Below are 22,942 nucleotides of genomic sequence, written 5' to 3'. Positions count from 1 at the left end.
CTCTGAAAGGGTGACCATTGGGTTCTTGGTCACCTCCCTGACCGAGGCCCTTCTTTCCCAATTGCTCAGTTTGGCCGGGTGGCCAGCTCTAGGAAGTCTCAGTGGTTCCAAACTTCTTCCATTTAAGAATGATGGAGGCCACTGTGTTCTTGGGGACCTTCAATGCTGCAGACATGTTTTGGTACCCTTCCCTAGACCGGTGCCTCGACACTATCCTGTCTAGGAGCTCTACAGACAATTCCTTCAATCTCATGGCTTGGTTTTTGCTCTGAAATGCACTGTCAACTGTGGGACTTTATATAGACAGGTGTGTGCCTTTCTAAATCATGTCCAATCAATTGAATTTACCACAGGTGGACTCCAATTAAGTTGTATAAACATCAAGGAAGATAAATGGAAACAAGATGCATCTGAACTCAATTTTGAGTCTCATAGCAAAGCGTCTGAATACTTACGTAAATAAGGTATGTTTTTTTATTTTTTATAAATTCTTGAAAAATTCCAAAATCCTGTTTTTGCTTTGTCATTATGGGGTATTGTGTGTAGACTGATGAGGGGGAAAAAATGATTTAATACATTTCTGAATAAGGCTGTAATGTAACAAAAAATGTGGAAAAAGTCAAGGGGTCTGAATACTTTCACGAATGCACTGTATGTACATATTTAGATTCCGGTTTCTGACATTTCTTAATTATGTGTCTATTAATTTGTATTATTATTGCTAGGCATTACTGCACTGTTGGAGCTAGAAACACAAGCATTTCGCTGCACCTGCAATAACATCTGAAAATCTGTGTACGCGACCAATAAACTTTGATTTGGATATGAGAAAAGTTGAAAGGTACATTCACGTTTTGCACACTGTTACAGGATTGTGTATGTGTGTGTGTTGGAAACAGAGATAAATTGAGAGTGCTATTACTTTCTAGGTTGTATATATAATTCCAGATGTCAATGTGCTGTCCTGAGTGGAGTATTGCCATTAACTGCTGCTAGGAGATTTTGAAAACATTACAGTGGACTAGGATGAGTCTACTCTCTGCTTACACCGTTAAATTTGGAATTAAATACAAAACAGACTTGTTTCTACTGTACAGTACGTACAAATGATACATGCAAATTAACTTCTATATATAATGCTGTGTATATTGTATACAAAGGTGCTTGATATAAATGTATTTACATTGTGGTAAAATACACATTAATTGACATGTATCATAAATAAATACAAATCATATCCTTATTGGGTTAAACATACTCAAAAAACACACACCCATAATTACACAAATATTGTATATAGATACATACACCTGAGTACACAAAACATTAAGGACACCTGCTCTTTCCATGACATAGACTAAACAGGTGAATCCAGGTGAAAGCTATGATCCCTCACTGATGTCACTTGTTAAATCCACTTCAAATCAGTGTAGATGAAAGGGAGCTGGACTTTCAAGCCTTGAGACATAAATTGTGTGTGTGCCATTCAGAGGGTAATTGGGCAAGACAAAAGATTTAAGTGCCTTTGAACAGGGTATGGTAGTAGGTGCCAGGCGCACTGGTTTGTGTCAAGAACTGCAAACCTGCTGGGGTTTTCACGCTCAACAGTTTCCCGTATGTATCAAGATTGGTCCACCACCCAAAGAACATCCAGCTAATTTGACAACAGTGGGAAGCATTGGAGTCAACATGGGCCAGCATCCCTGTGGAATGCTTTCGACACCTTGTAGTCCATGCCCTGACGAACTGAGGCTGTTCTGAGGGCAAAAGGGGAGGGTGCAACTCAATATTAGAAAGGTGTTCTTAATGTTTGGTATAGTCAGTGTATATCACATGAATATTGCAGTGTTGTGCCAATCCATTTCCACTATTTCCAAGTATTTGAAGCTAAAGTCAAGTATTGCAACATATTCGGAAATAATTCCAACTCTGATGTATTGCTTCTTCTTGGATTGATATCTGCTCAGAGATGGGTCCCGATTTTCCAACCTAGTGTGCACTTGCACAATTCATGAGAAGGGTGGAGGTGGAGAATCTAGACACAGTCTTAAAGGTATACTTTGTGATTTTGGCAATGAGGCCTTTTATCTACTTCCCCAGAGTCAGATAAACATGGTATTCACGAGTGTATGTCTCCGTGTCTAGTACGAAGGAAGATAGAGGTAGTGTCAAGTATGGGTAGCTGCATCCCAATATGAGGGCGGCTTATGGTAGAGAAAGGAACATAAAATTATCTGGCAACAGCTCTGGTGGACATTCCTGCAGTCAGCATGCCAATTGCACGCTCCCTCTAAACTTGAGACATCTGTGGCATTGTGTTGTGTGTTAAAACTGCACATTTTAGAGAAATGTTGTCCCTAGCACAGTGTTTACCTGTGTAATGATCATGCTGTTTAATCAGCTTCTTCATATGCCACACCTATCAGGTGGATGGATTATCTTGGCGAAAGAGAAATGCTCACTAACAGGGATGTAAACAAATTTGTGAACAACATTTGAGAGAAATACGTTTTTTGTGTGTATGGAAAATGTCTGGGCTATTTTATTTCAGCTCATGAAACATGGAACCAACACTTTACATGTTGCGTTTGTTTTTCTTCAGTTTATTTGTTACAAATTTGCTAAACATTTGATATGTTATGAATTTACCAAATGTATGATATGTTACAAATTCTTGCTAGATGGCTAACGCTAGGCTAGTGGTTAGGGTTAAGGTTAAGTTTAGGAGTTAGGTTAAAACGTTAGGGTTAAGGGAAGGGTTAGCTAAAGGGTTAAAGTTAGGGTTAGCTAAAAGGGTTAAGATTTGGGGAATGGTTAGCTAACATATTTGTAGTTGAAAAGTTGCTAATTAACAAAAAACGCTGAAGTTGTTCGTGATGAGATTTGAACAAAATTGCAACCTTTGGGTTACTAGACGTTCATACTGGACACAGACATAAAAATGATATCCACAAAGTACATAAAAGGTCTCATTGCAAAAATCCTGAAGTATCCCTTTAATAAGGAAATGAGAGCCTGGTCAGACAGGAAGCTAAGTCAAAACGCCAAGTCATCCCCTGATGGCTCTAGAGAGCAGAGGTCAAATGAGATCCCCTGCTGGCTGTTGAGGTCAGAAGAGATCCTGAGGACCCAGGTGAATTATAATAGGAGTGGCAATAGTCTGTGGCTGGTAAAAGGCACTGTCAATGTACAGGCCGCCTAAAGAGAGAGGGCGAAAGAGGTGGAGGGAGCAGAGAAAAACTGTGGTTACAGCCATGACCTATATGAGGCAGTGTTACATAAACTAAAAGGCACATTTTGATAATGAGGTTTGATTAGGTGAAGAGTGGTAGAGGATTGTGGTTGATATGAAAAAGTGGTGACTTGGGTCTAGCTGTGAATTTCAGAATGCTATGCAAGTCAAGTACTGGTACTCAACTGATGAATAATATATGATAAAAACACATTTTAAATGTATAATGTCTAAACATATGTCTCAAAATAAGACTCAAACAAATCAAGTAACCAATTAAACTTATTAAGTATTTTGTTCTTAATCTATAACAAACATTTGTGGACAATCAATATCCAATGAACAAGATTAATGTCACTGTGCATTCAATCATTCAAGTATTTTTGTACCTATAAAAATATACATCATACTAAAATAAAATCTTATATTTTTTTCAAGGTTCTCTGTCTGAGTTGTACACATGGGGGTGAACAGCCATCCTAAAATGGGTAGTAGTGGCGGAAAACAGGAGAGGCTGGGGACAATCTCATGACAGGGAACATTACTGAAGGCATCCTCGAGAGAAAACCTACAAAAACAATAACCAAATTGTACAATCTATCCATTCAAATTAAACTTAGAACATACAGTACCAGTCAAAAGTTTACTCATCTACTCATTCAAGGGTTTTTCTTTATTTTTACTATTTTCTACATTGTAGAATAATAGAAGACATCAAACCTATCAAATAACACATATGGAATCATGTATAGTTGAAGTCGGAAGTTAACATACACCTTAGCCAAAAACACAGTTATTCACAATTCCTGACATTTAATCCCAGTAAATATCCCTGTCTTAAGTCAGTTAGGATCACCAGTTTATTTTAAGAATGTGAAATGTCAGAATAATAGTAGAGAATGATATATTTCAGCTTTTATTTCTTTCATCACATTCCCAGTGGGTAAGAAGTTTACATACACTCAATTAGTATTTGGTAGCATTGCCTTTAAATTGCTTAACTTGGGTCAAACGTTTCGGGTAGCCTTCCACAAGCTTCCCACAATAGGTTGTGTGAATTGTGGCACCTTCCTCCTGACAGAGCTGGTGTAACTGAGTCAGGATTGTAGGCCTCCTTGCTTACACACGCTTTTTCAGTTCTGCCCACAAATTTTCTATAGGATTGAGGTCAGGTCTTTGTGATGGCCACTCCAATACCTTGACTTTGTTGTCCTTAAGCCATTTTGCCACAACTTTGGAAGTATGCTTGGGGTCATTGTCCATTTGGAAGACCCATTTGTGACCAAGCTTTAACTTCCTGACTGATGTCTTGAGATGTTGCTTCAATATATCCACATTATTTTCCTTTCTCATGACGCCATCTATTTTGTGAAGTGCACCAGGCCCACCTGCAGCAAAGCACCCCACAACATGATGCTGCCACCCCTGTGCTTCAAAGTTGGGATGGTGTTCTTCGGCTTGCAAGCTCCCCCCGCCCCCCCCCCTTTCCTCCAAACATAACGATGGTCATTATGGCCAAACACTTCTATTTTTGTTTCATCAGACCAGAGGACATTTCTCCAAAAAGTATTATCTTTGTCCCCATGTGCAGTTGCAAACCGTAGTCTGGCTTTCTTATGGCGGTTTTGGAGCAGTGGCTTCTTCCTTGCTGACTGGGCCTTTCAGGTTATGTCCATATAGGACTCGTTTTACTGTGGATATAGATACTTTTGTACCGGTTTCCTCCAGCATCTTCACAAGGTCCTTTGTTGTTGTTCTGGGATTGATTTGCACTTTTCACACCAAAGTGCGTTCATCTCTAGGAGACAGAACGCGTCTCCTTCCTGAGCAGTATGACGGCAGCGTGGTCCCATGGTGTTTATACTTGCCTACTATTGTTTGTACAGATGAACATGGTACATTCAGGCGTTTGGAAATTGCTCCCAAGGATGAACCAGACTTGTGGAGTTCTACAATTTTTTTTCTGAGGTCTTGGCTGATTTCTTTGGATTTTTCCATGATGTCAAGCAAAGAGGCACTGAGTTTGAAGGTAGGCCTTGAAATATATCCACAGGTACACCTCCAATTGACTCAAATGATGTCAATTAACCTATCAGAAGCTTCTAAAGCCATGACATCCTTTTCTGGAATTTTTCCAAGCTGTTTAAAGGCACAGTCAACAAGTGTATGTAAATTTCTGACCCACTGGAGTTGTGATACAGTGAATTATAAGTGAAATAATCTGTCTAAACAATTGTTGGAAAAATTACTTGTGTCATGCACAAAGTAGATGACCTAACCGACTTGCCAAAACTATAGGTTTGTTAACAAGAAATTTGTGGAGTGGTTGAAAAATGAGTTCTAATGACGCCAACCTAAGTGTATGTAAACTTCTGACTTCAACTGTAGTAACCAGAAAAGTTGCATGAACTAACTGTGTACAATAATGGTGTTTAAAATGACTTTTGAATGACTACCCCAGAGCTGTACCCCACATGCACCATTTTCTGTAAGGTCCCTCATTTGGGGCGGCAGGTAGCCAAGTGATTAGAGCGTTGGGCCAGTAACCGAAAGGTTGCTAGATCGAAATCCCCGAGTTGACAGAGAGGAAGGAAACTGCTGAGGGATTTCACCATGATACCAATGGTGATATTAAAACAGTTATTACAGTTAAATGGGTGTTATAGGATAAAACTAAGGATGGATCAACAATACTCCACAATACTAACCTAAATGACAAAGTGAAAAGGAAGCCTGTACAGAACAATACTGCAAAGAATGGGGCAAAGAAATTAACTTTTTGGCCTGAATACAAAGCATTATGTTCGGGGCAAATCCAACTAAACACATCACTGAGTAACACTCTTCATATTTTCAAGCATGGTGGTGGCTTCATCATCTTATAGGTATGCTTGTCATTGGCAAGGACTAGGAAGTTTGAACATTGAATGTTCCTGAGAGGCCTAGTTACAGTTGACTTAAAAATCAGCTTGAAAACATATGGCAAGGCTTGAAAATGGCTACCAACTTGACAGAGCTTGAAGAATCCACGTTTGGAAAGCTCTTATACTTAGAGACCCAGAAAGACTCACAGCTGTAATTGCTGCCAAAGGTAATATGTATTGACTCAGGGGGTTGACAGAGTATTTTGTGTAGATTTTTGATTAAAATTTTTAAAAAAAAGCCAATTACATACATTTTAATCCCACTTTGTAATGTATCAAAATGTATAAAAGGTCAAGGGGTGTGAATACTTTCTGAAGGCACTCACATTTGACTGTTCGGCGTCTGAGCACCCTCACTAAGAAATCAGGAAAGCAGAAAATGGCGAGGTGGAAAAGTAAGCGCATGCGGGGCCTCCCGAGTGGCGCAGTGGTCTAAGGCACTGCATCGCCGTGCTTGAGGCATCACTACAGACCCGGGTTCGATCCCAGGCTGTCTCACAACTGGCTGTGACTGGAAGTCCCATAGGGCGGCCCACAATTGGTCCAGCGTCGTCCGGGTTAGGGGAGAGCTTGGCCGGGGGGGAATACTTTGCTCATCATGCTCTAGTGACTCCTTGTGGTGGGCCAGGTGCCTGTAGGCTGACTTCGGTCGTCAGTTGAACGGTGTTTCCTCCTACACATTGGTGGGACTGGCTTCCGGGTTAAGCAGGCGGGTATTAAGAATTGTGGTTTGGCGGGTCATATTTCGGAGGAAGGATGACTCGACCTTTGCCTCTCCCGAGCCCGTTGGGGAGTTGCAGCAATGAGACAAGATTGCAATCGGAGTTCACAAAAAAATGAGGATATAATACAAAAAAAAACATTTTAAAAACGCATGCATGTGTGACACTGTCTAGTAGCTGCTGGTCCTGGCTCTGGTATGAACAATGTACTTACCATAGGCAGGGAGGGGAGCTGCAGTACCATAACCATATGGAGCTCCATAGCCTGGAAAGAGAGGTCAGGGAACTTTAGTTAGAGGAGCAGTGCTTACATAGCGATAACCTAACGAACACACACATTTACAAACACCAAGCCCCGGGTCTTACCTATTGGGAGGTAGCCATGGGTGGGGGGAGTGCTGATGTAGGGTGCTCTATGCATCACTGGCCTTGTTCTAGGCCTGGAATGGGCATGGGCTGGGATAGTCACGGTTGATGACACAGTTCTCTTCACCTGCAAACAAACACACACATTCGTTACGGTTATAGCGTCACCTTTGCATACATTTCCATACTTTCAGACGTATGCTGCACAACTAATAATGATAGGCTCATTTGAATTCTATGGATGGGCTGAAAGTGATCTTTGTCCACCCACCAGTGTGGTGGGTCTCCTCTTCTTGTTGCGGGGGTCTTTGGAGTCAGAGAAGAGTCTCTTCAGAGCAGCCAGGGCAGCGCAAGCCTTCGCTACTTTCTTATTGGGCCCCGAGCCTCGGAACTTCTGTTTATCAACCTCCACCTACAGTACAGTACAGACACTCATTCAGAACTACACTAGGGCCACTTGTCCTGACCTACTGGGCTCTAGTTTAGTTTCTCTTGGTCAGGTCAAAAGACTATAATAAAAGTCAAGCAGGTGCTAGGCTGCTGGGTGTGTGTGCAAGTCTGTGTGTGTGTATATATGTGCAAGTCTGTGTGTGTGTGTGTGTGTGTGTGTGTGTGTGTGTGTGTGTGTGTGTGTGTGTGTGTGTGTGTGTGTGTGTATATATATATATATATATATATATATATATATATATATATATATATATAAAAGCAAACTCCTTCGTAGGCGACTCTTTTGTCCACACCCACACGGCTGGCACCCCCCAAATGTCTGGTGCGCCGCGCCCGCACACACACAGCTGGCTGTGTTTGTCTATAAAACATCTGTGCTGCATGCGATTGAACAAGTCACAGGAAGCATGCACTTTTGTTGCCTTCCTTGTTAGAATAAAAGAGGGTTGGGCAGATTACTTGAAAAATGTACTACCTAATCCTTTAGCCTACTAATTCATGTATTGAGCAATTAAAAACGTGCACATATTCAATAACCCAGGAGAAACAAATAAACCGAAATAAATTATTTTAACCTGGTAATAATAAATGTTCTTTCAATTTGCTCCATAATCTAATTATATCAATAATAAAACTAGGCCTAAAATACTTCCTTGAAATGTTAATTCAAAGAGCATATGTTGGATAGGTATTTCCTTTATTAGAGATTCTGCACAGCGGCTTGTTCTGACCGATCCCCTCAAACTTATCAGCAGCAGACAGAATCTCTCCATCGATTGGAGGAGTATTAGGCTATTGGCACCAATATGTCAAGTCTGACTGAAGCCTATTCATTTCTCTTTTATTTAACTAGGCAAGTCAGATAAGAACAAATTCTTAATTACAATTACGGCTTAGCCCGGCTAAGCCCTCCCCTAACCCGGACGACGCTGGGCCAAAAGGCTAACAGTTAAAAAAAAAAAAAATCATTAAAACGATATGAAAAGACCGAATGTGACTGACTTGACCAAGGAAAGTGTGCTGAATGACTAGTAGGCTAGATGTGAATGTTCTGAAAGATTCATTCTAATCAATCACCTGAATAATTTAAGAGCCCCCATCAGCCTGACAATAATTTTTGCTTTGTCTGAGATCAAATCAAATCTTATTAGTCACATGCGCCAAATACTTACAGTGAAATACTTACTTACAAGGCCATAACCAACAATGCAGTTGAAAAAATACGAATAAGAAATAAAAGGAACAAGTAATTAAAGAGCAGCAGTAAAAAAACAATAGCGAGACTACATACCGTACAGAGTCAATGTGCGGGGGACCGGTTAGTCGAGGTAATTGAGGTAATATGTACATGTAGGTAGAGTTATTAAAGTGACCATGCATAGATAATAACAGAGTAGCAGCGGCGTAAAAGAGGGGGTGGAGAGGGAGATGGGCAATGCAAATAGTCTGGGTAGCCATTTGATTAGATGTTCATGAGTCTTATGGCTTGGGGGTAGAAGCTGTTTAGAAGCCTCTTGGACCTAGACTTGGCGCTCCGGTACCGCTTGCCGTGCGGTAGCAGAGAGAACACTCTATGACTAGGGTGGCTGGAGTCTTTGACAATTTTTAGGGCCTTCCTCTGACACCGTCTGGTATATAGAGGTCTTGGATGGCAGGAAGTTTGGCCCCAGTGATGTACTGGGCCGTACGCACTACCCTCTGTAGTGCCTTGCGGTCGGAGGCCGAGCAGTTGCCATACCAGGCAGTGATGCAACCAGTCAGGTTGCTGCCGATGGTGCAGCTGTAAAACCTTTTGAGGATCTGAGGACCCATGCAAAATCTTTTCAGTCTCCTAAGGGGGAATATGTTTTGTCGTGCCCTCCTCACATCTGTCATGGTGTGCTTGGACCATGTTAGTTTGTTGGTGATATGGACACCACCACTTGAAGCTCTCAACCTGCTCCACTACAGCCCCGTCGATGAGAATGGGGGCGTGTTCGGTCCTCCTTTTCCTGTAGTCCACAATCATCTCCTTTGTCTTGATCACGTTGAGAAAGAGGTTGTTGTCCTGGCACCACATGGCCAGTCTCTGACCTCCTCCCTATAGGCTGTCTCGTCGTTGTCAGGCCCACCACTGGTGTGTCATCTGCAAACTTAATGATGGTGTTGGAGTCGTACCTAGCCGTGCAATCATGAGTGAACAGGGAGTACAGGAGGGGACTGAGCATGCATCCCTGAGGGGCCCCTGTGTGAGGTTCAGCGTGGCGGATCGGTTGTTACCTACCCTTGCCACCTGGGGGCGGCCCGTCAGGAAGTCCAGGATCCAGTTGCAGAAGGAAGTGTTTAGTCCCAGGGTCCTTAGCTTAGTGATGAGCTTTGAGGGCACTATGGTGTTGAACACTGAGCTGTAGTCAAAGAATAGCACTCATATATAGGTGTTCCTTTTGTCCAGGTGGGAAAGCGCAGTGTGGAGTGCAATAGAGATTGCATCACTGTGGATTTGTTAGGGCGGTATGCAAATTGGAGAGTGTCTAGGGTTTCTGGGTATAATGGTTTTGATGTGAGCCATGACCAGCCTTTCAAAGCACTTCATGGCTACAGACATGAGTGCTACGGGTCGGTAGTCATTTAGGTTACCTTAGTGTTCTTGGGTACAGGTACTATGGTGGTCTGCTTAAAACATGTAGGTATTACAGAGTCGGACAGGGAGAGGTTGAAAATGTCAGTGAAGACACTTGCCAGTTGGTCATCGCATGCTCGCAGTACACGTCCTGGTAATCCATCTGGCTCTGCGGTCTTGTGAATGTTGACCTGTTTAAAGGTCTTACTCACATCGGCTGCGGAGAGCGTGATCATACAGTTGTCCAGAACAGCTGGTGCTCTCATCCATGTTTCAGTGTTGTTTGCCTCGAAGCGAGCCTAGAAATAGTTTAGCTCATCTGGTTGGCTCGTGTCACTGGGCAGCTCTCGGCTGTGCTTCCCTTTATGCTTCCCGATCTTCCCGGTGCGCTAAACGCCAGTGAAGACTGTTTTGATGTCTCCACATTGGATTCCATATCTCAAAATGTATGTTGGTCATCTGCCATTGTCTGCTTGACCTATAAAAGGTCCATCATTCTGCTGATGTGTGCTGCTGAACAGCACACTCACACTTGAGATGCATTTACGTATGAGAAAGTGAACTTGCCATTTCCAAAAATGTTTTAAATGTAGGCTATTCATATGAAATATGTGCACAGTACTTTGTTTTAAGCATCAATTTATCAAATCAGTTCTTGTTTGCCGGCTCTAATTGCGAGAAGCACCTGTCAAACTCTGCAATGTCTCGGAAAACACAGGGATGTCGTTGCGCATGAGACACGTAGGCTATTGTCAGAGAATCTTGGAGTTTGTCAAAAAACAGTAGGCTAGAATTGTTACTCTCCCACCATGCAAAAATGACGTTAATGAATAAATGCTGATTGAAATAATAAGAAATCTGATAATTGTGCATGTGACTTGATGGTGAGAGCCCAGGAATAGATTGGCATGCAGTCCCTTTAATCAATGGATATTGTTACTTTGTGTCTCTAAAACCACAATGTTTCCATATGTATAGGATTTCATTTTTTTCATGGGGGGGTAAAATAACAATTACAATATTAATCTTAATATTCAGTTCATACTTACCTTTTTAGAAAAAAGGTACATAACGTGCCTTCGGAAAGTATTCAGACACCTTGACGTTTTCCACATTTTGTTAGGTTACAGCCTTATTCTAAAAATGGATTCAATTGTTTTTTTCACCCCTCATGAATCTACACACAATACCCCATAATGACAAAGCAAAAACAGGTTTAGACATTTTTTATAATTTATTTAAAATAAACTGAAATATCACATTTATAAAAGTATTCAGACCCTTTACTCAGTACTTTGTTAAAGCACCTTTGGCAGTGATAACAGCCTCGAGTCTTCTTGGGTATGATGCAACAAAGCTTAGCACACCTGTATTTCAGGAGTTTCTCCCGTTATTCTCTAAAGATCCTCTTAAGCGCTGTCAGGTTGGATGGGGAGCGTCGCTGCACAGCTATTTTCAGGTCTCTCCAGAGATGTTCAATCGGGTTCAAGTCCGGGCTCTGGCTGAGCCACTCAAGGACATTCAGAGACTTGTCCTGAAGTCACTCCTGCATTGCCCTGTTGGAAGGTGAAGCTTCACTCCAGTCTGAGGTCCTCGGCACTCTGGAGCAGGTTTTCATCAAGGATCTCTGTACTTTGCTCCGTTCATCTTTGCCGCGATCCTGACTAGTCTCCCAATCCCTGCCACTGAAAAACATCCCCACAGCATGATGCTGCCACAACCATGCTTCACCGTAGGGATGGTTTTCTCCAGGCGTAAGTGCTTGGCTTTCAGGCCAGAGTTCAATCTTGGTTTCATCAGACCAGAGAATCTTGTTTCTCATGGTCAGAGTCCTTTAGGTGCCTTTTGGCAAACTACAAGCCGGCTGTCATATGCCTTTTACTGAGGATTGGCTTCCGTCTGGCCACTCTACCATAAAGGCCTGATTGGTAGAGGGCTGCAGAGATGGTTGTCCTTCTGGAAGCTTCTCCAATCTCCACAGAGGAACTCTGAAACGGTGACCATTTGGTTCTTGGTCACCTCCCTGACCAAGGCCCTTCTTCCGCAATTGCTCAGTTTGGCCGGGCAGCCAGCTCTAGGAAGTCTCAGTGGTTCGAAACTTCTTCCATTTAAGAATGATGGAGGCCACTGTGTTCTTGGGGTCCTTCAATGCTGCAGAAATGTTTTGGTAACCTTCCCCAGATCTGTGCCTTGACACAATCCTGTCACGGCGCTCTACGGACAATTCCTTCGACCTCATGGCTTGGTTTTTGCTCTGACATGCCCTGTCAAATGTGGGACTTTATATAGACAGGTGTGTGCCTTTCCAAATCATGTCCAATCAATTGAATTGACCACAGGTGGACTCCAAGTTGTAGAAACAACTCAAGGATGATCAATGGAAATAGGATGCACCTGAGCCATATTTCGAGTCTCATAGCAAAGGGTCTGAATCTGTTTTTATTTAGTAAATTTGCAAAAATGTCAAAAAAATTGTTTTGGCTTTGTCATTATGGGTTCTTGTGTTTAGATTGCTGAGGAAAAATGTAATATAATACATTTTAGAATAAGGCTGTAACGTTACAATGTGTAAAAAGCAAGGGGTCTGAATACTTTCCGAAGGCACTGTAAATACAAAGTATTGATCATTAGGACCACATTAAAGTTAAGAAAAGTAATACATTTAGTATGTAAAGGAAAATAAGCAAAAAGTAGCCAACCTCCCATCCCGTTCCCTAACCCCACCCATCCAACCACCCACCTGACCACCCTGAAACCATGTTTTCCACCCCTAAAGAGCCATATCCCAGTAATGCTTAGAGAAGATCTCATGTCAAGTGTTATTGAAGTGTGATTGCGTGTTCAACTGCCTGGTGTTGCTATAGGCCACCAAGTGCTAACAGTCAGTATCTAAATAATGTGTGTGAAATGCTTGATAGTGTATGTGATGTAAATAGAGAGGCCTACTTTCTTGGGGACCTGAATATTGACTGGTTTTCATCGAGCTTGCCACTCAAGAAGAAGCTTCTCACTGTAACCAGTGCCTGTAATCTGGTTCAGGTTATTAAATCAACCTACCGGGGTGTTTACAAACACTACAGGAACAAGATCATCCATATGTATTGGTCACATTTTTACTAATACTGTAGAACTTTGTTCTAAAGCTGTATCCGTACCCATTGGATGCAGTGATCACAATACAGTGGCTATATCCAGGAAAGCCAACATTTCAAAAGCTGGACCTAAAATATTATATAAGAGATCATACAAAAGATTTTACTGTGATATTGCCTGCTATAACTATGGCTGAGGGATTGGCATATAGTATGTTTAACAAATGATTTAAACTGGAGTCAACTCACATACAGTGCCAGTCAAAAGTTTGGACACCTACTCATTCAAGGGATTTTCTTTATTTGTACTATTTTCTACAATGTAGAATAATAGTGAAGACATCAAAACTATGAAATAACACATATGGAATCATGTAGTAACCAGAAAAGTGCTAAACAAATCAAAATATATTTGAGATGTTTCTAAGATGCCACCCTTTGCCTTGTTTTTCATAGCTTTGCACACTCTTGGCATTCTCTCAACCAGCTTCATGAGGTGCAATGCATTTCAATTGCGAAAAAGTAAATTTGTGGAATTTCTTTCCTTCTCAATGCATTTGAGCCAATCAGTTGTGTTGTGACAAGGTAGGGGTGGTATACAAAAGACAGCCCTATTTGGTAAAAGACCAAGTCCATATTATGCCAAGAACAGCTCAAATAAACAAAGAGAACCACAGTCCATCATTACTTTAACACATGAAGGTCAGTCAATGCGGAAAATGTAAAGAACTTTGAAGGTTTCTTCAAGTGCAGCCGAAAAAAAACAAAAAGCGCTATGATGAAACTGGCTCTCATGAGGACCACCACAGGAAAGGAAGACCCAGAGTTACCTCTGCTGCAGAGGATAAGTTCATTAGAGTTACCAGCCTCAGATTGCAGCCCAAATAAATGCTTCACAGAGTTCAAGTAAACAGACACATCAACTGTTCAGAGGAGACTGTGTGAATCAGGCCTTGATGGTCGAATTGCTACAAGAAACCACTACTAAAGGACACCAATAAGAAGAGGAGACTTGCTGGGCCAAGAAACACGAGCAATGGACATTAGACCGGTGGAAATGTCCTTTGGTCTGATGAGTGCAAATTTGAGATTTTTGGTTCCAACCGCTGTGTCATTCTGAGACGCAGAGTAGGTGAACGGATGATCTCCGCATGCGTGGTTCCCACTGTGAAGCATGCAGGAGGTGGTGTGATGGTGCTTTGCTGGTGACACTGTCTGATTTATTTAGAATTCAAGGCACACTGAACCAGCATGGCTACCACAGCATTCTTCAGTGATACGCCATCTCATCCGGTTTGCACTTAGTGGGACTATCACTTGTTTTTAAACAGGACAATGACCCAAAACACACCTCCTGTGTAAGGGCTATTTGACCAATAAGGAGAGTGATGAGTGCTGCATCAGATGACCTGGCCTCCAAAATCAGCTGACCTCAACCTAATTGAGATAGTTTAGGATGAGTTGGACTGCAGAGTGAAGGAAATGCAGCCAACAAGTGCTCAGAATATGTGGGAACTCCTTCAAGACTGGTTGAGAGAATGCCAAGAGTGTGCAAAGCTGTCTTAAAGGCAAAGGGTGCCTTCTTTGAAGAATCTCAAATACATTTTGATGTGCTTAACACTTTTTTGGTTACTATATGATTCCATATGTGTTATTTGATAGTTGTGATGTCTTCACTATTATTCCACAATGTAGAAAATAGTAAAAATAAAGAAAACCCTTGAATAAGTAGGTGTGTCCAAACTTTTTACTGGTACTGTATGTTCCAAGACAGACCAGATATGACCACTTTAGTCTATCAAAAGCTTTTTTCAGCTTCGAGAGATAAAACAGCCTAAGAGGCATTTATGATATGTAATAGTCGGAGGTTATCCGAGGATAAAAGTTTAACCAACCCACTTTGGTCTATGTGGACCAATTTGGGTAAGTACGTCTCGAGACGGGATGTCAAACCTTTTGGAAAAAACAGTTTAATATGTGTTCATCAAAGATAGGGGGCAATAGTGAGAAAACACTGGGTGGCCTCCTTACCTTTGTTTTGTTTTTACAAAAGTGAAATTAGTGCTGTATTCACATCTTTCCCAAATGAACCTTTGTGAATGGCTATGTTAATCATGTCGAGCAGTAGTAGACCTAACTGACTACACATTTTAAATAAAGCTCAGGGGGAATACCGTCGCATCCAGATGATTTGCCTTTATTCATGCTATCCGATGTCCTTTTGAGTTAATTGAGAGATTTGGGCTCCCAGCAACTAACATAACTAACTCGCTTGAGAGAAGAGGAGTTCCTACATTTTTTGGAAAGGACTTAGTCTGGTTTGGATTTACAAATCAGAGGTGTTCAGGTCATAATAGAAGAATTGATATATAAATTCCAGTCGTACTTTATCAATAGCCTTTTCAAAATCTGCTATGTATACCAGGCCTTGTTTCCTAGATTTTTCATAGTGTTCTATTGTTTCCAGTACTTTTCTTATATTATCTCCAATGTATCGTACATGTAAAAAACCTGCCTGATTAGCATGCATAATATCCGACAATACCTTTTCAATTCTATGCATTTTGCGCTATGCATTTTGCATCACAACACTGAAGTGGAAGGGGCCTCCAATTTTTGTTTTATGAACTGGAGCTTTATATTTACCACAGGTGAATTGTGGACGGGCAGATTATGCTATCCGCTGACGCGAAATAAAACAAGTTTTTTTAGTTTCAATAGAATGAATTTCCCACACTTGAATATGTTATTTACTATACATAAAAAATAAAAAATAAAGTTAAACAAGTCCGTTAATGCATAGTAATTATGCAATAGAAAGCCACGATAAAGCCACACATTTCAATGCATGCCACCGAAAAATAAAAAAAAGTTGGCCTTTTATCAGATCCTAATATTTTCACATGAACTACATAACTGATTTCAGTAGGCATATATATTTCACACACAGATACACACTAAAGATATTCCAACCATATGAACTATTTAATTTATGCCAAAAAACAACCACACGTGATTTAAAGAAAATCAGCAAACATACACCATTTTTTTTTCACATTGTTTAATAACAGACTCATAAACACGCAATAGGCTACAGCTCGCTTCACAGCTGTTTCCCAACGAAATACAGGGAAACTCAAGGTATTTTAGCCTACAGTGCGAGGAGGGCGAGTGCGCTGAGGGGTCTGTACGCAGCGCTGGGCCCTTCCTGAAGCGTTTAGCGCAACAAAAAGCAGCTTAAGCGTGTATGTATGTATAAATAAAGACTTGCCTCCATGATGAAGCGTTTGTCGTAGCTGCTGCCGGTCTCTGATAGGAGGTCGTACTTCAGGCCTCTGCGTTTCTCATTCAGCTCCATCACTGGGTTCTTGCCCCCTGCCGTAAGGAGAGGGCCTGGGGTGCGGGACTAGGGATAATAATAGGAGGAAATCACTACCTCTCTATAATTTTAAGAGATGGTGTTCAGTCAGTGAATCACACAAAACATATCCATTATGGACGTACACCAGTTTAACAACTATCACATATACTGTAGGCAATCACAATGAAAGCCACCGGACACAATCTGGACCTGAATATAAAGCTTTCAAATTCTGTTAAGCTTTATAATAGGTTTCCATGTTAGTGTGACAGTTGTGTGGTTAGTTAGTGTTCGTGTGACAGTCGCGTTGTGTTGTTAGCGTGACTGTTGTGTGGATACCTCGTGTGCGTCTGTAGAGGTGACAGAGTTTCTGCTGGAGCTGGTGGACATTCTGTCGTTTCTATCACTTCTACGGTTGCGTCCCTCGCCGTCAGACCTCTCGTCAGCACTCAGGGAGTCCAGGTCCACATCGAAGTCAGCTGGGTAACCTAGTGCCTGTAGGACCTGGAGAACAGGAGCAAGAGGAACAAAGATAGTAAAATAATATATACTGTAAGATCAAGAGGAGGAGCACTTCCTTGGTCACTGTGTATTATCATGGTAGAGTGCACCCAATAGATGTGTCATATCTGCAATGTATCAATGTAATAATTCTGTTTGTGTCACAGTTCTACAATACATGTACAGATGATTCTACAACATCTTTCTTAAAAATCCACTCTTCTCCATCAATCCAATACAATGCTTCTCCCATGTTACTGGCCTCTGCCTGTCCTAACTGCTAGTCTTCATCATCTCGTAACATGAGAGAATCCCTCCATGTATTCTTCACATGCCATTTACTGAAATAAGTTTGTTGGGTACCTTAAGTGCTACTTGTAGTTTGGCCGTCTTCTTGGAGGCGCCGGAAGCCTCGTAGACAGTGCCGTGGATGTCCACAGACATGGTGAAGACTGGAGCGTGGACCGGGCCGGACTGGGACAATAGCTTGTACTGCAGCCCCGGGTGGACCTGGTTCAGTCTTATCAGGGCGTTCATGGAGTGGTTCATCATGTTATTGTCCAGAACTAGGAGGAAACATGGAGACCATACAGGGTTTCAATGACATGAATTAAAAGTATATGAGATTGTGATTCTGAACAATACTTTATAAACTCAGCAAGAAAATAAACGTCCCTTTTTCCAGGACCCTGTCTTTCAAAGATAATTTGTAAAAAACCAAATAACTTCACAGATCTTCATTGTAAAGTGTTTAAAACACTGTTTCCCATGCTTGTTCAATGAACCATAAACAATTAATGAACATGCACCTGTGGAACGGTCGTTAAGACACTTAGACGGTAGGCAATTAAGGTCACAGTTATGAAAACTTAGGACACTAGAGGCCTTTCTACTGACTCTGAAAAACACCAAAACGTGAATGTGCCTTAGCATGCTGCAAGGAGGCATGATGACTACAGATGTGGCCAGGGCAATAAATTGCAATGTCCATACTGTGAGACGCCTAAGACGGCGCTACAGGGAGACAGAACGGACAGCTGATCGTCCTCGCAGTGGCAGACCATGTGTAACAACACCTGCACAGGATCGGTACATCTGAACATCACACCTGCGGGACAGGTACAGGATGGACAGGATGGCAACAACTGCCCGAGTTACACCAGGAATGCACAATGCCTCCATCAGTGCTCAGACTGTCCGCAATAGGCTGAGAGAGGCTGGATTGAGGGCTTGTAGGCCTGTTGTAAGGCAGGTCCTCACCAGACATCACTGGCAACAACGTCGCCTATGGGCACAAACCCACCGTCGCTGGACCAGACAGGACTGGCAAAAAGTGCTCTTCACTGACGAGTCGCGGTTTTGTCTCACCAGGGGTGAGACAAAGGAATGAACGTTGAGACAAAGGAATGAACGTTACACCGAGGCCTGTACTCTGGAGCGGGATCGATTTGGAGGTGGAGACAGTGTGTCACAGCATCATCGGACTGAGCTTGTTGTCATTGCAGGCAATCTCAACACTGTGCGTCACAGGGAAGACATCCTCCTCCCTCATGTGCTACCCTTCCTGCAGGCTCATCCTGACATGACCCTCCAGCATGACAATGCCACCAGCCATACTGCTCGTTCTGTGCGTGATTTCCTACAAGACAGGAATGTCAGTGTTCTGCTATGGCCAGCGAAGAGCCCGGATCTCAATCCCATTGAGCATGTCTGGGACCTGTTGGATCGGAGGGTGATGGCTAGGGCCATTTCCCCCAGAAATGTCCGGGAACTTGCAGGTGCCTTGGTGGAAGAATGGGGTAACATCTCACAGCAAGAAGTGGCAAATCTGGTGCAGTCCATGAGGAGGAGATGCACTGCAGTACTTAATGCAGCTGGTGGCCACACCAGATAATGACTGTTACTTTAGATTTTGACCCCCCCCTTTGTTCAGTAACATTTCTATAAGTCACGTCTGTGACAGGACGTTTCTTTTTTTGCTGAGTTTAGGTCTAGTTCTATACAATGGATTCTGATTTTGTACTAGGTTAGCATGGCAGGTGTCAAGGCATGTCTAATCTAAATGCCCAGGCAGACCAGGAGTGAGATTGAGGAAGGGAGCAGGTGTGTCAGATAGTGGGAGAACGTGGTGGTGCTAATACTAGGACAGCGTCCTATAGTGTCGGTAAGTGTCCTGTGAGAGGTAGCGAGGTGTGGAAAGATAATTGTGTGAGAGACTGCCTGGAGGGGATTCATCCCCAGTCCATTTCAACCCCCCTATCTGTCAGTCACCTGCTTTGAACTGTGGAAGATCGAAGTCCTGTGGGATTGGAGTCACAGTGAGGGGAAATTTAATTACTGTGACACAGACAGCCTTACTAGCCATGAGGGGTAGATGAGAGATGGTATGAATACCCCACTCAGAATGCCATTTTTGAGTATTGACATTCTGGAATGTACCAGCATTCTATTATAGAGTTCTTATATGGGAAATTGGCATAGGCTGATCTACAGGAAGTCTACGCGTCTACATTACATCAAGTAGTTCTCTAGGCTGAATGGAGAGGAAAGGGATTTCCCTACACTCAGGAAGGATTTAGCCAGAGCAGCAGTGAATCTGACCTCTCATCAGGTTGTGTTTCATCCTCTTGAAGAGCTGTCTGTCGTCAGCGTGTCTGTCTTCGTGCTGCCTTTTACGACAGGTTCCTGTGTGATACAAATTATGGTTTCACCTTCAGGAGAGCAGAGACAACCTGAGATCTCGAGCATGCGCGCGCACACACACACACACACACACACACACACACACACCTTTGTCCAACCCGGAGAGTCTGTGTGACGGTTTGGTTGGAGTGAGAGGATTCATATTCAGGACCTTATAAAGCTGTCCAAAAGCTAGGAGGCGTAGCGCATGCTGAAACAGACAAACAGTATAAAACCAGACAGAATGAGGGCACTAAACAAGAGTCAAAAACAACCACAAGCCCTATAGGAATGAGCAATGCTAGAAATACCTACTAGAATGTAATCAATGGGTGAATTAAATACAGAACTCTCGATCAATAGCATGTAATATTATACTGCGAGATTCTGCTATTTAAGTCTATATGAAGGAAGTTAGCAGTACTTTCACAAGCCAATGCTAGCATGTGACTGGAATTGTACAGGTACAGTAGCATTGCTATGCCAAAATCTAGCAGTACCCCACTAATTTACTTGATTAGTATTTTACTATTTTATTAGGATCCCCAATTAGCTCTTCCTAGAGTCCAAATAGGAAACAAAACACATAACACTACAATTAATAATACAATACAAAAATATTAAAAAATGCCTCTTAATACTGTGCATTTCCTAGCCTCTGTTCTGGACCTGGGGAATGTGAAGAGACCTCTGGCTGCATGTCTTGTGAGGTACCGATGAGTATCTGAACTGTGTGCAAACTGCTTCAGTACCAGTTCAGTAGATTTGGCATGGGTCCCCAGATCCTCAAAAAGTTCTACAGCGGCACCATCAAGAGCATCCTGACCGATTGCATCACTGCCTGGTATGGCAACTGCTTGGTGTCTAGCTACAGAGGGGTGTGTACGGCCCAGTACATCACTGGGGCCAAGCTTCCTGCCATCCAGGACCTATATAATAGGCGGTGTCAGAGGAAGGCCCAAAAAACTGTCAAAGACTCCAGTCACCCAAGTCATAGACTGTTCTCTCTGCTAGCGCACGGCAAGAGGTACCGCAGCGCCAAGTCTAGGACTAAAAGGCTCCTTAAAAGCTTCTACCCCCACCCAAGCCATAAGACTGATGAACAATTCATAAAATGGCCAACCATAGAGTCTACATGTTTTGACCATAACAGCTTACAATCTAGGCTTACCCCCAGCAGTTTTAACTTTCTCAATCACCACACTATTCAGTTAGAGATCTTGGAAAGAGTTGTTACACTGGGAGCATATACACACTTGCAACAACCTTCACTTACTGTACAGTGCATGGACAAAACAGATTTCCTCCTACCTGGAGCGAGAAACCGAGAGATCCTCCTCACCTTCCTCTACCCTCCCTATAGTATTACATTGCATTCTGCTCAGGGACACGGGCAGTCTAGAAGTGTTTTATGCACCGGGAATGCTTTCCCACACTCATTAGTGGACTAATTAGGCCTCCATCATGAGTGTCCTCAGCTCCAAGGAGCTGTAGAGGTTGAGTCTGGGGTGCTGTAGCAGCACCGATCTAACTATAGACCTCGACTGGGCCTCTGGAGTAGCCGTGCGGCCACTTTAAATAAACATCATCCAATCAAAGTGAGGGAGAAGGTACTGTAACGATGAGAGCAGTGTCATTTCTTTCCTGATGTATACAAGTCTGACTTTACAGCATTGTAGATATGTAATATACAGTTGAAGTCGGAAGTTTACATACACTTTAGCCAAATACATTTAAACACAGTTTTTCACAATTCCTGACATTTAATCCAAGTAAAAGTTCCCCGTCTTAGGTCAGTTAGGATCACCACTTCATTTTAAGAATGTGAAATGTCAGAATAAAAGGTTTACATACACTCAATTAGTATTTGGTAGCATTGCCTTTAAAATGGTTTAACTTGGGTCAAACATTTCAGGTAGTCTTCCCAAAATAAAAAGCTTCCCAAAAACAAGCTTCCCAAAATAAATTGGGTGAATTTTGTCCCATTCCTCCTGACAGAGCTGGTGTAACAGAGTCAGGTGTGTAGGCCTCCTTGCTCACACACGCTTTTTCAGTTCTGCCCACAAATTTTCTATGGGATTGAGGTCAGGGCTTTGTGATGGCCACTCCAACACCTTGACTTTGTTGTCCTTAAGCCATTTTGCCACAACTTTGGAACTATGCTTGGGGTCATTGTCCATTTGGAAGACCCATTTGTGACCAAGCTTTAATTTCCTGATTGATGTCTTGAGATGTTGCTTCAATATATCCACATAATTTTCCTCCCTCATGATGCCAACTATTTTGGGAAGTGCACCAGTCCCTCCTGCAGCAAAGTACCCCCATAACATGATGATGCCACCCCCGCGCTTCACGGTTGGGATGGTGTTCTTTGGCTTGCAAGCATCCCCCTTTTTCCTCCAAACATAATGATGGTCATTATAGCCAAACAGTTCTATTTTTGTTTCATCAGACCAGAGAACATTTCTCCAAAAAGTACAATCTTTGTCCCCATGTGCAGTTGCAAACTGTAGTCTGTCTTTTTTATGGCGGTTTTGGAGCAGTGGCTTCTTCCTTGCTGAGCGGCCTTTTAGGTTATGTCGTTATAGGACTTGTTTTACTGTGGATATAGATACTTTTGTACCCGTTTCCTCCAGCATCTTCACAAGGTCCTTTGCTGTTGTTCTGGGATTGATTTGCACTTTTCACACCAAAGTACGTTCATCTCTAGGAGACAGAACGTGTCTCCTTCCTAAGTGGTATGACTGCAGCATGGTCCTATGGTGTTTATACTTGCGTACTATTGTTTGTACAGATGAATGTGGTACCTTCAGGCATTTGGAAATTGCTCCCAAGGATGAACCAGACTTGTGGAGGTCTACAATTTTTTTCTGAGGTCTTGGCTGATTTCTTTTGATTTCCCCATGATGTCAAGCAAAGAGGCACTGAGTTTGAAGGTAGGCCTTGAAATACATCCACAGGTACACCTCTAATTGACTCAAACTATGTCAATTAGCCTATCAGAAGCTTCTAA

At 42.4% G+C, this 22,942-nt stretch overlaps 1 protein-coding gene and 1 long non-coding RNA gene across 2 annotated transcripts in view; both read right to left on the bottom strand.

The window, feature by feature from the left end:
* Positions 1 to 1,771: 1,771 nt before the first annotated feature.
* On the bottom strand, positions 1,772 to 7,744 carry LOC123729134 (uncharacterized). Its single transcript, XR_006760873.1, has 4 exons — positions 7,516 to 7,744; positions 7,245 to 7,371; positions 7,093 to 7,143; positions 1,772 to 3,198 (listed from the first exon to the last, which is right to left on the bottom strand). It is a non-coding gene; the product is annotated as an uncharacterized lncRNA (long non-coding RNA).
* An 8,822-nt stretch (positions 7,745 to 16,566) lies between these two features.
* Positions 16,567 to 22,942, bottom strand: part of LOC106580022 (spermatid perinuclear RNA-binding protein) — a 38,077-nt gene continuing 31,701 nt past the window's right edge. The window contains exons 10-14 of the mRNA XM_014160572.2: positions 20,038 to 20,140; positions 19,849 to 19,932; positions 17,611 to 17,813; positions 17,086 to 17,250; positions 16,567 to 16,791 (exon numbers count right to left, since the gene is read on the bottom strand). Of these exons, the coding sequence (XP_014016047.2) occupies positions 16,603 to 16,791; positions 17,086 to 17,250; positions 17,611 to 17,813; positions 19,849 to 19,932; positions 20,038 to 20,140 (744 nt within the window). The 3' untranslated portion in view covers positions 16,567 to 16,602. The remainder of the gene's footprint in view (positions 16,792 to 17,085; positions 17,251 to 17,610; positions 17,814 to 19,848; positions 19,933 to 20,037; positions 20,141 to 22,942) is intronic.

This window comes from Salmo salar, chromosome ssa20 (assembly GCF_905237065.1).
Source record: "Salmo salar chromosome ssa20, Ssal_v3.1, whole genome shotgun sequence".
NCBI classification, from domain to species: domain Eukaryota; kingdom Metazoa; phylum Chordata; class Actinopteri; order Salmoniformes; family Salmonidae; genus Salmo; species Salmo salar.
This window is presented reverse-complemented; position numbering and strand designations above follow the sequence as displayed.